General features: G+C 45.6%; 1 protein-coding gene across 3 annotated transcripts in view; it reads left to right on the forward strand.

Moving 5' to 3' along the window:
* The window catches only part of TMCO6 (transmembrane and coiled-coil domains 6), a 55,603-nt gene that overhangs the window by 39,621 nt on the left and 1,298 nt on the right, over positions 1-14,684 (forward strand). For all 3 annotated transcript variants that reach the window (XM_040344819.1, XM_040344821.1, XM_040344820.1), the window contains exons 9-13: positions 6,557-6,668; positions 7,168-7,351; positions 9,632-9,726; positions 12,979-13,146; positions 13,981-14,091. In XM_040344819.1, the coding sequence (XP_040200753.1) occupies positions 6,557-6,668; positions 7,168-7,351; positions 9,632-9,726; positions 12,979-13,146; positions 13,981-14,091 (670 nt within the window). The remainder of the gene's footprint in view (positions 1-6,556; positions 6,669-7,167; positions 7,352-9,631; positions 9,727-12,978; positions 13,147-13,980; positions 14,092-14,684) is intronic.

Below are 14,684 nucleotides of genomic sequence, written 5' to 3' on the forward strand. Positions count from 1 at the left end.
GGTGAGAGGGGTAGGTCTCGCAGCGCTTGGTCAGATGGTCCAGCACCGGAAGGACATTCTTTCCCATGTAGTTCCCCAACTCAAGACCCACCCTCACCCCCAGGTAGGTGAATTCCTCCACCCAACACAGGGGGGTATGAGAGTCCATTCGGATCAGCGACAGGTGGAGTGGGAACAGCACCGACTTATCCCAATTGATACGTATACCCGAAAACCGGCCGAACGTCTCAAAGTGCGTTGCGAAGGGAGGCAGAAGCCTCCGTTAAGTACAGCAGGGTGTCGTCCGTGTATAGTGACAGCTTCTCCTCCAAGGGACCCACCCCTATCGCGTCAACGTTGAGGAGGGATATGGGGCGGTATGATGAGCAAAGGGTGGGGTCCTTACCGGAGTTGGGGATGACCACGATCACCGCCTCGCATATCGAGTCCGGGAGAGCCCCGGACTCCGATGTTTGAGAGAAGAGCGACTGTAACCTAGGGCCCAGGTCCTCCACATAAACTTTATAAAACTCGACCGGGAAGCCGTCCGGCCCTGGAGTCTTGCCCCCCCTGCATCATTTTTAAGGCAGCCTGTATCTTCTCCAGTCTAATAGGGGCATCCAACTTACACACAGAGGAGGGAGTGAGGACAGGGACATCCACCACCTCAAGATATGTCACCAAGTCTGCCAACTCGTAGGCCACCCTGGAGCTATATAGATGCTGATGGTAAGTAGCAAAACATTGGTTGATCTCCAGTGGAGTCGAGTGAAGGGCCCGGTCCCTGATCTGTGCAATGGCGGTCGTTCCCGACTCCTCCCTGGACAACCAGGCCAAGAGTCTCCCCGTCTGCTCCCCCTGCTCAAAAATGCGCTGGGATTGATGAAGCAGCCTCTTCTGCGTCAAGGCCGTCCGCAAAAGGACAGCCTGCTGTGTCAAGGATTGGAGGCGGGAGTAGTGTTGAGGGTCACGGGTACCAACATACAGAGCTTCCTGCCTGACCGCCTCCCCCTCCACATCAGTGAGCTCAGCCCTGCGCTCCTTCTTCACCCCCGCTATTATTGACTGGTAGTGCCCCCGGGAGGAGGCCTTGAAGGCATCCCACACCGTGGCCTCCGCAGCCATACCCGGGTTGTCCATTCAGTAAGACCGTAATGTGTTGTGGAACCTGGGCTCCACCTCCGGGTCCGAGACCCAGAACCTGGAGAGTCTCCGTAGGGTGCTGTTCGGGTCAGTCGTCAAAGTCAGGGACAGGAGCAAGGGGGCATGGTCCGAAGTCCTGCGGAGGAGAATGACAATGTCCCGAACAGGACAGGCGCCCCCACGTAGGCCAGATCAATTCGGGAGAGAGACCTATGAGTGGCAGGTGAAGGCCCGAGACGTCGGGTGTCTCCACCGCCAGACGTCCGTGAGGCCCTACGTGTCTGCCCACTCCGCCAGTCCCTGGCGGGTAGTGCCCGACGAGGTGCACCTGTCCATACCAGTGTCCGGGACCAGGTTGAAGTCACCCATCAGGGCCACATTGTCACAGGGGAACTGCGCCAACTTGGCCAAGAGCGCACCCAGAACCCCCTGGGAGGCAGGAGGCGGCAGATACAAACCCACAAGCACCCACGGGAGATTATAAATCAAAGCATGAACCAGCACAAACCTACCATCAGGGTCAAGAACTAGATCAAGGAGTTTGAAAAGGAGTGACTTAAGTACAAGAACACTGACCCCCCTAGCGTAGCTAGAATATGTGGAGTGGTAATGGTGATCCACCCACGGCCCTTAAGGCTGTGGATCTTGCTTCCCACCAGATGCGTCTCCTGCAACACACAAACGTGAGGGCTGTACTTTTTGATAAACCGAAACACTAAAGATCTCTTGATAGGTGAGTTTAAGCCTTGTGTGTTCCAGGAGAGGACATCAAGAGTAGCCATGTAAACCTGTGAGGGAAATACCATAAGGAGCAATAAAGTGCTGGAGCCACGAACTGTTCCCCAGAGCCGAAACACGGCCAGAGGAAGAGCCACAGCCCACCATCAATGCAATCAAAAAAATGATAGGCAGTACTGTCATATAGGAGGAGGGCTTGCATCCCAAAACAAACCCCAGCCCGGACATGAGGGCAATGAACAAGCGGCTACCAGCCCCTGTATAACAAAACAGTCAGCGAAACCTGAGCATCCATAGCAGAATAAGTCGCGTGGATCACCCGGAGCTCCGGGTGCACAGTTCTTAAAGAACAGTGTCAGAATCTCTTAACGGAGAGCCAAAATCAAATAGGGGTAAATCAGCTCCTAGGGAGGGGGGGGGGCCACGAGCAAAGCAAGCAGGGGGGGAAGCAAGAGGGCAAGGGGAAAGAATCCAGCTGCATCACAGGACCCTGGGAGAGGGGAGCATGGGGGGACGGGACAGTAGGCAGTCAGCAGTGGAAAACAGGGATGTAGACCCCTAAGCCCCCAAAAGTCAGCAGGGTTGCAGACGTGCAGGAGGCCAGTGTCCATGATCTGGGAGAGAGCAGTCAATGGACCCCACAGCAGCAGTGGGGGACAGGATGGCCATGAAAACGGGAACCAAACAAACTCCCCCGGCCAGGCAGGTGCCCCCCCACCCCTGGAGAACCCCCCCCAGGAGCCTACTCAGTCATGTTGTGAAGAAATTAAGGGAAGGAGATCCCGGCAGCTTCAGAGCGGTAGTGACTCAGTCCAAGTCGCAGCATCTCTCGGGGAGGTGAAAAACTGCACCCTCTCTCCATACTGGACCCGCAGCTTTGCAGGGAAGAGCATGCTGTATTTGATCTCCCGGTCTCTCAGCATAGCGCGGACATGGTCAAAGGATTTGCGTTGGCGCTGTGTCTCCACCGAGTAGTCCGGGAAGATCAGTAGCCTGGCATTTTGGAACTTTAGCTCCCCCTGTAGGCGGGCTGCACGGAGGACCGTATCTCTGCCTCGGTAGTGGAGAAGTTTAAAAATGAAAGTGTGCGGCGGCGCCCCTATTGGGCCCCTGGTCGTCGGGATACGGTGGGCCCTCTCGATGGAAAAATGGGGGGAGAACCGGGCCCCAGGTAGCAGGATGGGAATCGTCTGCTCCATAAAGGTGACCGGGTCTGTACCCTCCGCCCCCTCCGGGAGTCCCAGCACCCGCAGGTTGTTGCGGCGGTTCTCGGCGTCCTGTGCTCGAGAATCTTAACCCTGACCTTCAGGGACTGGAGGTCTGTGTGGTGATCCCTCTGGGTGTCCTCCAAATCTGAGACCCGTCTCTCCGCTTCCGACACGCGGTCTCTGAACGTGTCCCGGGGGATGAGAGCCGTTTCTGCCTACACGTGATCGATCTTTACCGTGAGGGTGGATTGGCAGGTGGTGATCGCCGCCATTAGGGCCTTCAATGCCGCGGACCCTGCCTGGATCGTGCCATCCTGCTGGGAGTCCGTCTGAGCCGCCATGTGGCAGGTCGAGGCAGGAGGTTTAGACCCGGACTTCGGCGGAGTGGCCCCAGCGACGGCGTCTCTGATAGCCGTTGTTGTACCGGTGCATTCCCCGGGAGACAGAGCAAGAAGGGGAAGGGAATCAGCACAAGGATCAAGGTAGGAAGGGAGTTCAGAGCGGGAGCTCGGCCACTACATGTCCGCTCCCAGCGCCATCTTGGACACGCCCCTCAGAAGTCACCTAATCAGTACATAAAATCCACCTGTGTGTAATTTAATCTCAGTATAAATACAGCTGTTCTGTGAAGCCCTCAGAGGTCTGTTGGAGAACATTAGTGAACAAACAGCACCATAAGACCCCTTTCACACTGAGGGCGTATTGCAGGCGCTATAGCGTTAAAAATAGTGCCTGCAAATCCTCCCTCAAACAGCTGTACCATGGTCTCCAGTGTGAAAGCCAGAGGGCTTTCACACTGGAGCGTTGCGCTAGCAGGACAGTGAGCGGTGTGTTTACCACTCCTTCACCACTTCTGCCCATTGAAATGTGCCGCGGATCCGCCCATAGCGTCGGCGGTAAAAAAAGCGGAGTTTTACCGCTGACACTATGAGCAGCTCAGTGTGAATGAGGTCTAAAGGCCAAGCAACAAACCAGACAGGTCAGGAAAAAAGTTGTGGAGAAGTTTAAAGCAGGGTTAGGTTTTAACAAAATATCCCAAGCTTTGAACATCTTACTGAGCACTGTTCAATCCATCATTTGAAAATGGAGTATGGCACAACTGCAAACCTACTAAGACATGGCCATCCACCTAAACTGGCAGGCTGGGCAGGGAGAGCATTAATCAGAGAAGCAGCTAAGAGGCCCATGGTAACTCTGGAGGAGCTGCAGAGATCCACAGCTCAGGTGGCAGAATCTGTCCACAAGACAACTATTAGTCGTGTACTCCACCAATCTGGCCTTAATGGAAGAGTGGCAGGAAGAAAGCCATTGTTGAAAGAAATCAATGTGGGGGACACAGAAAACATGTGGAAGAAGGTGCTCTGGTCAGATGAGACCAAAATTTTACTTTTTGTCCTAAAAGCAAAACACTATTGGCCAGTTTCACGTAGAGGCGCATATCTTTATGCCGGCGTAGCGCACCCCATTTGCACTACGCCGACATAACATAGTGAGGCAAGTACTGTATTCACAAAGCACTTGGCGTAGCGCAAATGGCCCGGCGTAACCCGCCCTAATTCAAAATAGGCAGGTAGGGGGCGTGTTGTATGGTAATGAATCGTGACCCCATGTAAATGAAGCGCCGATCGTACGGCGCATGCTCAGAATCACGTCGCAAATACTCATTGCTTTCGACGTGAACGTAACCTACGCCCAGCCCCATTCACGTACGCTTACGCAAACGACGTAAAATACGACGGCTGTTCCAACGTCCATACCTTGCATGGGCTGCGCCATCTTTTTGGTGGTTTATCTTTACGCCGGAAAAACGCTTTACGTAAACAGCGTATCGGGCGCAAGTACATTCGTGGAATAAGGCGTATCTTGCTCATTTACATATTCTAGGCGTAAATCAACGTACACGCCCCTAGCGGGCAGCGTAAATATGCAGCTAAGATACGCCGTCGTAAGTCTTACTGAATCCGGCTATATGTGTGGCAGAAAACTAACACTGCACATCACCCTGAACACACCATCCCCATCGTGAAACACGGTGGTGGCAGCATCATGTTATGGGGATGCTTTTCTTCGGCAGGGACAGAAAAGCTGGTCAGAATTAATGGGCAGATGGATGGAGCCAAATACAGGGCAATCTTAGAAGAAAGCCTGTTAGTCTGCAAAAGACTTGGAGGTTCACCTTCCAGCAGGACAACAACCCTAATCACACAGCCAGAGCTACAATGGAATGGTTTAGATCAAGACATAATCATGTGTTAGAATGGCCCAGTCAAAGTCCAGACCTAAATCCAATTGAGAATCTGTGGCAAGACTTAAAAATTTCTGTTCACAGACACTCTCTATCCAATCTGACAGAGCTTGAGCCATTTTGCGAAGAATAGGCATAAATTTCACTCTCTAGATGTGCAAAGCTGGTAGAGACATCCCCAAAAAGACTTGCAGCTGTAATTGCAGGGAAAGGTGGTTCCACAAAGTATTGGGGGCTGACTACAAATGCACGCCACACGTTTCACATATTTATTTGTAAACATTTTTTATAACCATTTATCAATTTCCTTCCACTTCACAATTATGTGCCACTTTGTGTTGGTCTGTCACATAAAATCCCAATAAAAAACATTTACGTTTTTTGGTTGTAACATGATAATGTGGTAAAAAAGGGTATGAATATTTTTTAAGGTACGGTATTTAATATATATGTAAAGCCAAAACTTTTTCAAGTTCTTCCTTACTCTAGCCAAAATTAAATTGAAAAGTTTGGACTATACTCTTTTGTAAATTCACAACCTTGTAAGACCAATAATTTTATTAACAATTTTCATACATTTCTAAGTATAGTTGCTTGGTAAACTGAGCTAACTGTATACCATGCAGAATTCAAATGCCCTGGTGTAAAAGCATTTGTGCATAGATTGATTTGACTCAAAAGTACCATGTCGCCATTCGGAGTCTCTTCTTTCCTTGATGTCACGGGCACACTCATAGGTTATGTTTACCTTGCATCACACTCCTCAGACCTCCTCTATGCAGCCTGGCTGGTACCACACATCCTCTGGCATAAATATTAAATGGAAGGCCCAACTGTCAGCCTGTCAGATTGCATGCTGGTTTTCCATTGAAGTAAATGGAAGCCATGGCGCGCATACTTGAATATTTCTAAAAGCTTTGGGGCAGAGGCCATGCTGCCTCGGCAGATCATTCTGTGAAGATCCTGGATGCAGGGTTTTAGTTAAAAAAATAACACATTTCGTAAGAGATGAAGCAGAGACTTGAAAAATCTTGTATTTGTATTTGTTTTTTACTGTTTAATTAGTTTTAAGTGAATTACCATCACTTTGTATTATTCAGATTTTTTATTGTCTGTGAGATGGGAAGCTTTTAATAATCAATGGGTGTGTTTTTTTTACTAAACTAAATATACAGTGCATGTGTGTGGTACAGTAATGACCTTATTAAATTATTATTTTTAAAATGTTTTTGTGATTTCTCAGCCAGGTAAACAATGCACTGCTGATTTCACAAGATGTCGTGTCCAAACTGGTACACTTGCTGACAAAACTAGCTGGATTTCTTACAAACACCAATTTTCCTGGTTCGGAGCTGGTTAGTTGATCTAAAAATTATAATTTGTAAAATGAACAGTTCAGAACTTTAGTTTTATGTATGTTAGCTGGTTGTTAATCACAACTGTCGTACACAAATGCTGATGTTCCCGTAGTGAGAACTTATAGATGAGAGCTGATATACAAGTTATTGCATTAGTCTACAAATGCTTCACAGCAGCATTTTTACTGTACTGCTCAATGTGCAATTCTGCACTTTTTATTTATTTATTTTTTACTGAGCTGTCTTTTAAATGCATTTGTGGTGTGTTGTGTGTGTTGTTTTTTTTAAATGCACATGAAATCACTGCACTGATGTATGCTTATTACATGATACATTCATTTTGCTTGCATACGTGCTCGCACTGCATGTGTTGTAAATGAGCCGATAGTTCAGGTTTGCGTTTTATTTTTATTTTATTGTACGTGTAATATGCAGTGTTCTATTATGTAAAAAAAAAAACATTCTGAATGTCAGCTTTTCTTCTTGCACAATACAGTTGGTTTGCCCCTTAGTACGTTGCTTGGGAAACCTGCTAGCTGAAGTTGATGCTGCAGGCAACAAAGTTTTGAATCAAGAAGATGGCCGCCTGCTTGTGGCTTTGTTTGTCTTCATTCAGCAGTTTCAGAAAGAGCATCTCTTTGTGGTTCGGGAATGCCTCTGGACACTGAATAACATGACAGGTAAACTTGAGGGATAATGCTTGTGAGGCCTTGCAATCTTAAAGGGAGGGGTAAGTAATACAAAAGGTAATAACTCTGTGGGTATGAGTTGATGGAGAAAGTAGAAGTTTGGTTTTTAGGATGAGGAGGCATAGGCTTCCCTGAAGATATGAGTTTTCAGGGATCTCATCAAGGTGGACACAGTAGAAGAAAGGTGAATAGATTGCGGTTGGCTGTTCCAGAAGATGGGAGAGGCCAGTATTTGATAGGGTGATGAAGAAGCTACAGAGCAGAAGGTCTTAGGAGGAGCAAAGTGGATGGTTTGGGTGATATTTCGAGATGAGGTTGGTGATGTAGCAAAGTTATGGATCGCCTTGTATGGCGTTAGTATTTAAAATGTTATAATAATCAGGAAGTGAAATAGACATGACCCCAGCTGAATGTTATGGTATTTAAGGCGGTGTGATAGGGCAACCCTCACATTTTCCACTTGCATTTTGTGAGTGAAAAATGAGGGCTGGCGAGCGTGAGCTGCCGGGGGAGGCAGGAGAGTTGAATGGGAGGCCCGGGAATAGAGAGGAGAGCAGGCGGCCAGATCATAAGTGAGCCGAGGAACATTGCTGTAACAGTTTTCATTAGAATTGCAAAGTGTTCCTCGCACTTGTTGTCACACACAGCCCCGCCTCCTGGCCCGGGTACTTTGATAGACCGATCACCCGTCTAATGCCGGGATGTGTAATTTGTATCAAAGTACCCAGGCCAATAGGCGGGGCTGTATGTGACCGCAATTGGCAGGAACACTCTGCAGTTCAAATGAAAGCTTTTACAGTGATGTTCCTCGGCGCTCTGATGGTCCAGCCAGCAATGCTCTTTCTATCCTCTTTTCCCCTGCACAGGTCAGCTGCATTGATGGGCACAGGTCGGCTGCATTGTTGGGCACAGGTCGGCTGCATTGTTGGGCACAGGTCGGCTGCATTGTTGGGCACAGGTCGGCTGCATTGTTGGGCACAGGTCGGCTGCATTGTTGGGCACAGGTCGGCTGCATTGTTGGGCACAGGTCGGCTGCATTGTTGGGCACAGGTCGGCTGCATTGTTGGGCACAGGTGAGGCTGCCCTGATGGGCACTGATAAAGTTGTTGTTAATATTTATTTTGTAACTTAATTATGCATAAAACATTTAAGTGTCATTTCATGAGATAATTTATAAGGGCGTGATTAGGGGTAGGGTAGGGTAGGGATTGGGTGGGGCAACTAGTGGCGAGTAACCCTTAAGGCCTGGCTAGTAGCTCAGGACTTGACATTTTCAGTCAGTTTAGGTGGACGGCCATGTCTTGGTAGGTCTTCGGTTGTTCCATACTATTTCCATTTTTCAGATGATGGATTGAACAGTGCTTCGTGAGCTGTTCAAAGCTTGGGATATTTTTTTATAATCTAACACTGCTTAAAGTGGTTGTAAACCCTTACAGACCACTTTTACCTACAGGTAAGCCTAGATTAAGGCTTACCTGTAGGTACAAGAAATTACTCCTAAACCTACATGGTTTAGGAGATATTTGCAGAAAAGACTGCACCGATGTCTATGGCGCATGCGTGCCGTAGGCAACGGCGCAGGCGCACTGAGCATGCCGTTGGTAAAGGCGATCGTGACATCATCGTGGCTCCAGCCAATCGCAGCACCGGAGCTGCGATACCTGGTAGTCACTCCGGGAGTAATGGCGGCGACGGAGGAGGGGAATGAGGGCTGCTGTGGGGGCTTCGATCTCAGGTAAGTACCTCATAATGAGCTAGTTTGCTACTAGATCATTATGCCTTTGTTTTGCTGGTTTTCTTTTTTTAATAATTTTTTTTAGGGGCTTTACTTCCTCTTTAAAACTTCTCCACAACTTTATTCCTGACCTGTCTGGTGTGTTCCTTGGCCTTTGTAATGCTGTTGGCTCACTAAGGTTCTCTAACAAACCTATGAGGGCTTCACAGAACAGCTGTATTTATACTGAGATTAAATTACACACAAGTGGGAGTCTATTTACTAATTAGGTGACTTCTGAAGGCAATTGGTTCCACTAGATTTTAGTTTGGGGTATCCAGAGTAAAGGGGGCCACACTTTTCACTTCACAATTATGTGCCATTTTGTGTTGGTCTATCACATAAAATTCTAATAAAATACATTTACGTTTTTGGTTGTAACATGACAAAATGTGGAAAATTTCCAGGGGTATGAATACTTTTTCAAGGCACTGTACACAACATTTGTTAAATGTTTTACTTACCTACTTAAAAACATATATTTTATTTTTTCACAGTAAAAGATCCTACCATATGCTCTGCAGTGCTAAACTTTAACTTGGTACCAGTTATGCTGCAGTTATTGGGCCACTCAAAGGACATCAATCTTCTGGTAAATATTACTATTAAAATTACAATGTTACTTATATGTATGCAGGCAGATATGTGTACATCTATTTAAAAGATGTCACTTTCATCATTAACTATACTTTCTATGACTTCCTGTTATACACACGACCCGTTTTCACGACGAGAGGGGGGAAAAACATGCATGCTCAGAATCAAGTATGCAGCCCAAAGGGTGGTGCCATTTGATATCAACTTCGGGCCAGATCCACGTACATCGGCGCATCTCTCCGCCGGGCGCAGCGTATCTAAGATACACTACGCCGCCGTAACTTTTTTTTTTTCGAATCCTCAAAGAATTTGCGCCATAAGTTACGGCGGCGTAGTGTATCTTTGGTGGCGTAATGACGCGGCATTCAAATCTCTGTGATGGGGGGCATGTTTTATGTAAATACGTCGTGACCCGACGTAAACAACGTTTTTTTTTTTAACTGCGCATGCGCCGTCCGTGGGGGTATCCCAGTGCGCATGCTCGAAATGAACCCGGAACAAGCCAATGCTCACGACGGTGACATCATTCTACGCAAATCCCTATTTGCGAATGACTTACGCAAACGACGTAAAACATTCAAAATGCGAGGTGGGAATGGCGGCCATACTTAACATTGAGTACGCCACCATATAGCAGCTTTAACTATACGCCGGAAAAAGCCTAACGCAAACGACGTAAAAAAATGCGCCGGCCGGACGTACGTTCGTGAATCGCCGTAACTAGCTAATTGGCATACTCGACGTGGAATTCGACAGAAACGCCACCTAGCGGCCGCCGAAAAATTGCATCTAAGATCCGACGGCGTACTAAGACGTACGCCTGTCGGATCGATCTGAGATGCCGTCGTATCTTGTTTTGTAGATACAAAACAAAGATACAACGCGCAAAATTTGAAATTACGCGGTGTATCAAGAGATACGCCGGCGTAATTCTTTTGTGGATCTGCCCCTTCCCCTTTATAGTCCTGTCGTACGTCACCGCGCTTTGGTCGAACGTTTTTTTGCATGAACGTGTGTATGTCAGGCTGGAGAGGGAACACGTTGGGAAAAACTTTTTTTATTTTTTTTTTTCATGGTTGTGTGTACACGAGGCATTAGTCTTCCTGTCTATGTGTATATGATTTTTAGAGTTGTTATGGCAGTTCTAAGCCACTATAGGATTGTTTTGATTACATTCAGCCTATCTGCATTGTAGCTGCTGGCAAGGAAACCAACAAGGGCATTTGTTCCCCATACCTTTTTTCTCATATACCAAGAGCTATGAATGATAATTTATTTCTGTACGGCAACCATGTGATCACTGACGATAACAAACTGCCAGAAGCAGACAGACCATGATTAAAGCTGGCCATAGATGGATCGAAAGTTTAAGCAGGGGCCAGCGGAATTTCCATGCATCTGTTGCCATTACAACTTGAGAGAAGTCAATCTAATCATTGACTTCTCTTGAATGGGAATGTTGGGAAATGTTTAGTTAATCAATGGCTGCAGGCACTAAGGCTCCATTCACACTAATGCGTTTTTTGATGCATTTTGCAGAAATGCAGGGAAATTTTTTAACATGTTTCCTATGCATTTTTGTACCTCTGCGTTTTTGGAAAGGGTCAGGGATTTTTTTTTTTTTTTTTCCGCAAAAAGCAGCGTTTTGCATGTAATAGAATTCAATGGAACTGCAGAGTGTTCCTTTTTTTAACCTGTTTATGGCTGGTTGTTAAAGAAAATGTAAACATTTTTTTTTTTTTTTTCAAAAATGCAAATCACAGTAAAAACTTCTGAAAAATGCAGCAAGCACAGCAAAAACACTCAAAAGCAACATGCATTGAGGCCCAATCCACCAGAGTTTTCGCAATGAATAGTGGAGGTCAATCATGTATTGCCCTATAAGAAACTGGTCTACTCCCATAGGGGGTGCCCCTCAAAGTAGAACAAGATATGAGACAGGTGGCTCAGGGAATCCGCAACCTGCGCTTGATCAGGAATGGTCATAATATGGCCTTCGGGTCTTCTTGGTTCTCCTACGGTTTATCTACACCAGGGAGGGGATTGTGTGTTGCAGTGCAACATGTACACTATATGGATGCGACCAATTGTTCACGGTACCAACAACTTGGTCTCGAATTAATACATACAATAATGGAGGACGTTGTTTTATGCCTTTATTGAGAGATTCTGATTGATATGCACAATGTTTGTCAAGAAAGCCTGTTGTATGTATTTTTTCTTTTTGTTCAATAAAAGCATTTGTTTAAGGGGGAAAAAAAAGCAACATGCATAGGTGTGAATCGAGTCTTAGTGTATTCTGACAACAGAGGAGAACTCCCTGTTGGAATACAATAGCACAATGGGGAGGATTCCTGCATCCACCTTGCATATTTGGATGGGGCAATCCGTTTGTTTGTTTTTTGTATCTGTCTATGGCAAAGTTTTACTGCAGGCTATAGAGTACATGTCTGCAGGCCAAAATAAGAACAAGGGTGTCGCTACAAATTCTTTCTGGATGTGTTTTTGCATCCCATAGTTTACTATGAAATAAGATATGGATGAACAGGTAGCTTTTTAAACTGGTGCATGGATTCCCTGCTTCTATCAGTTTGTAGCCTCCATTGATTACTTGAGTGCAGTGAGGCATAGAAATCATCTGTGGCACTAAAAGCAAGGAATCAAACAGGCAGATGCCCTTATCTCCAGTTACAGTGCAGCCAAACAAATTTCAAACAAGTAAATCTTTAGGCCCCATTCACATCTGCGGGATGCACATGTGCCTGTATATCAAGCAATAATATAGGGCAAACCATTCACTTAAAAGAACTGCGCTACAGGTGACAAAGGTAGCATCTGCAACTTTTTTGCCAGTGCGTATTGCGTGTTTTTCATGCAACAAAATGAGCATCTGCTAGCCACATTTGGGGTGTCATTAAAAAATAAGGGCACCACAAGTGCTATGCATGTATTTGGGAATACACACATTCCCAGAACACAAAGGTGTGAATGGGGCCCACGAAAAGAAAACGGAATTATTGTTTAGTATCCCTCCATTTAAAGGAGCAAAAGTGTTTTAAAATGTAAAGTTTTTTTTTTATATATATATATATATATATATATATATATATATATATATATATATATATCTCTTTGTCTTAGGAGTGCTGCTATATGTGCTAAGTGTTATCTTATGTTTTTGCATTTGCTTGTAAGGTGTCTTTTTTTGTTTTTCTTCCTAACAAGTGTTAAAACTGTACCTGTGCAGGTTCTCACAGTATTATGTAACATTGCTGACCTTGGGCCTGTCTACTGCCAATGTCTTCATGAGAATGCGATTCTCTCCAGGGTGATCCCATTACTTGAGACATCTGATGTTCAGGTGACACTTTGCTGCTTGGATCTAATAATCATCCTCCTGCATTACTGTCCACAGGTAACCCAATACTCAGTGGTCGGCTCATGTTTCTTTTTTTTTTTTTTTTGTTGTGTAAAATGTAGTATTTGTGCTTTGTCCTTCAGTAAGGCTACTTTCACACTGGGGCGCTTTGAATTATAAGTTTATCTTTTTAGGAAAAAAAAATAAACCCCATACACCCTCCTGTATTTGCCTTCGTGGGTGAAGAATTGTCAGTGCCCACACAGCCGGTGTATTGGTCTGGGAATTTGAAATCCCCACTCTTCTTCCCCTTTTTTTTCCTGTATGGTTTCCAGGACAGATCAGAGAAATTCTGATTGGTCAGCACCGCTTTGCCCAATCAGAATTTTTGTTATCCATCCCAAAAGCCCTACAAAATGAAGAAGGACATTAAATCCCTGAACTGCTACACCAGCTGTGTGGGCACAGACAGCTCATCATCCATTGAGGCAAGTACGCTGTTGTAGGGTATTGGTTCATCTTTAAAAAAATAAAATAAATATGAACTTACCCTTTTAAGATGCATTCCTGCAGCAAATTACATATGCTAATGTACACTAGATATGGCCAAATGCTTCAACAATTATGAATTTTAGACAGGATTGAGATTGTTTTACCCTCTTCCAAATGCTGCTGCAGTCCATGATAAGTCTAGGATCGTACTAGTATTGCCTTCTGCATGGAAGAACATAAACACACAGCCAGGCATGAATGGTTTTATAAAGGTGCTGGATGCATGAAGAGGTCCTCCTTCATTCTTTGTATATGATTGCTTGCTTGACCATTGAGATAATGAAAGTTACTTAATTTGAATATGTTAGAAATCTTGTCTAAAATGTTTTTATCGTTTAGATGGCAAAAGACCCCCAAATGCTTTCTGGATTACAAATTCTAGAACCCTATAAAGATCATCCAGAAGCTAAACAACATATACAAGCAGTCTGGAACTACTGCAGTTCAGTGGTGAGTGTATAGTTTCTAGTAACTTAAAGTGATTGCAAAAGCTCAGGTTTTTTTTGGCTTAAAAGATTTTTACCTTAATGCGGTGAATGCATTTTCTCCAAATACTTACCCAAGCCCGATCTCAATCAAACGCCGTGCCCGAGAGCGGTGGTGCTCCTCTCACTGGACTTTGTTAGAGTAGCAGGAGTTGATGGACCCACGGCTGTCAATCCAATGATAAGGGAGCGGTGGCAGGGCTGAGCCGCACTGTTTGCGTCAATAGAAAGCCTGCACATGTACCACTATAGGAGGCAGCTTTATATGGTGGCAGACAAAGAAGAGGAGTTGGCGAAAGTGCTCTCGATGCGGGAGACCCAAAAACAGAACACCTCCCTATTTGTTTTTAAAGGAAGAGTTGCTAGTTTTTTTTCTTGCAAAAATGCAAAATTTCTTTGGCTGGCCTGTTGAACCAGTGGCTGCAGGTTTAGTTGACTCAAAGCAAGTGTGCAGGTTAGGAGTTCTGACTTGAATGCTTGTTTCAAGTCAGTCTTAAAGTGGTTTGGTTCTTAAACCTAAACATTTATCACCTTAATTCATTACTTGCATTAGGGTAA

This window comes from Rana temporaria, chromosome 3 (assembly GCF_905171775.1).
Source record: "Rana temporaria chromosome 3, aRanTem1.1, whole genome shotgun sequence".
NCBI classification, from domain to species: domain Eukaryota; kingdom Metazoa; phylum Chordata; class Amphibia; order Anura; family Ranidae; genus Rana; species Rana temporaria.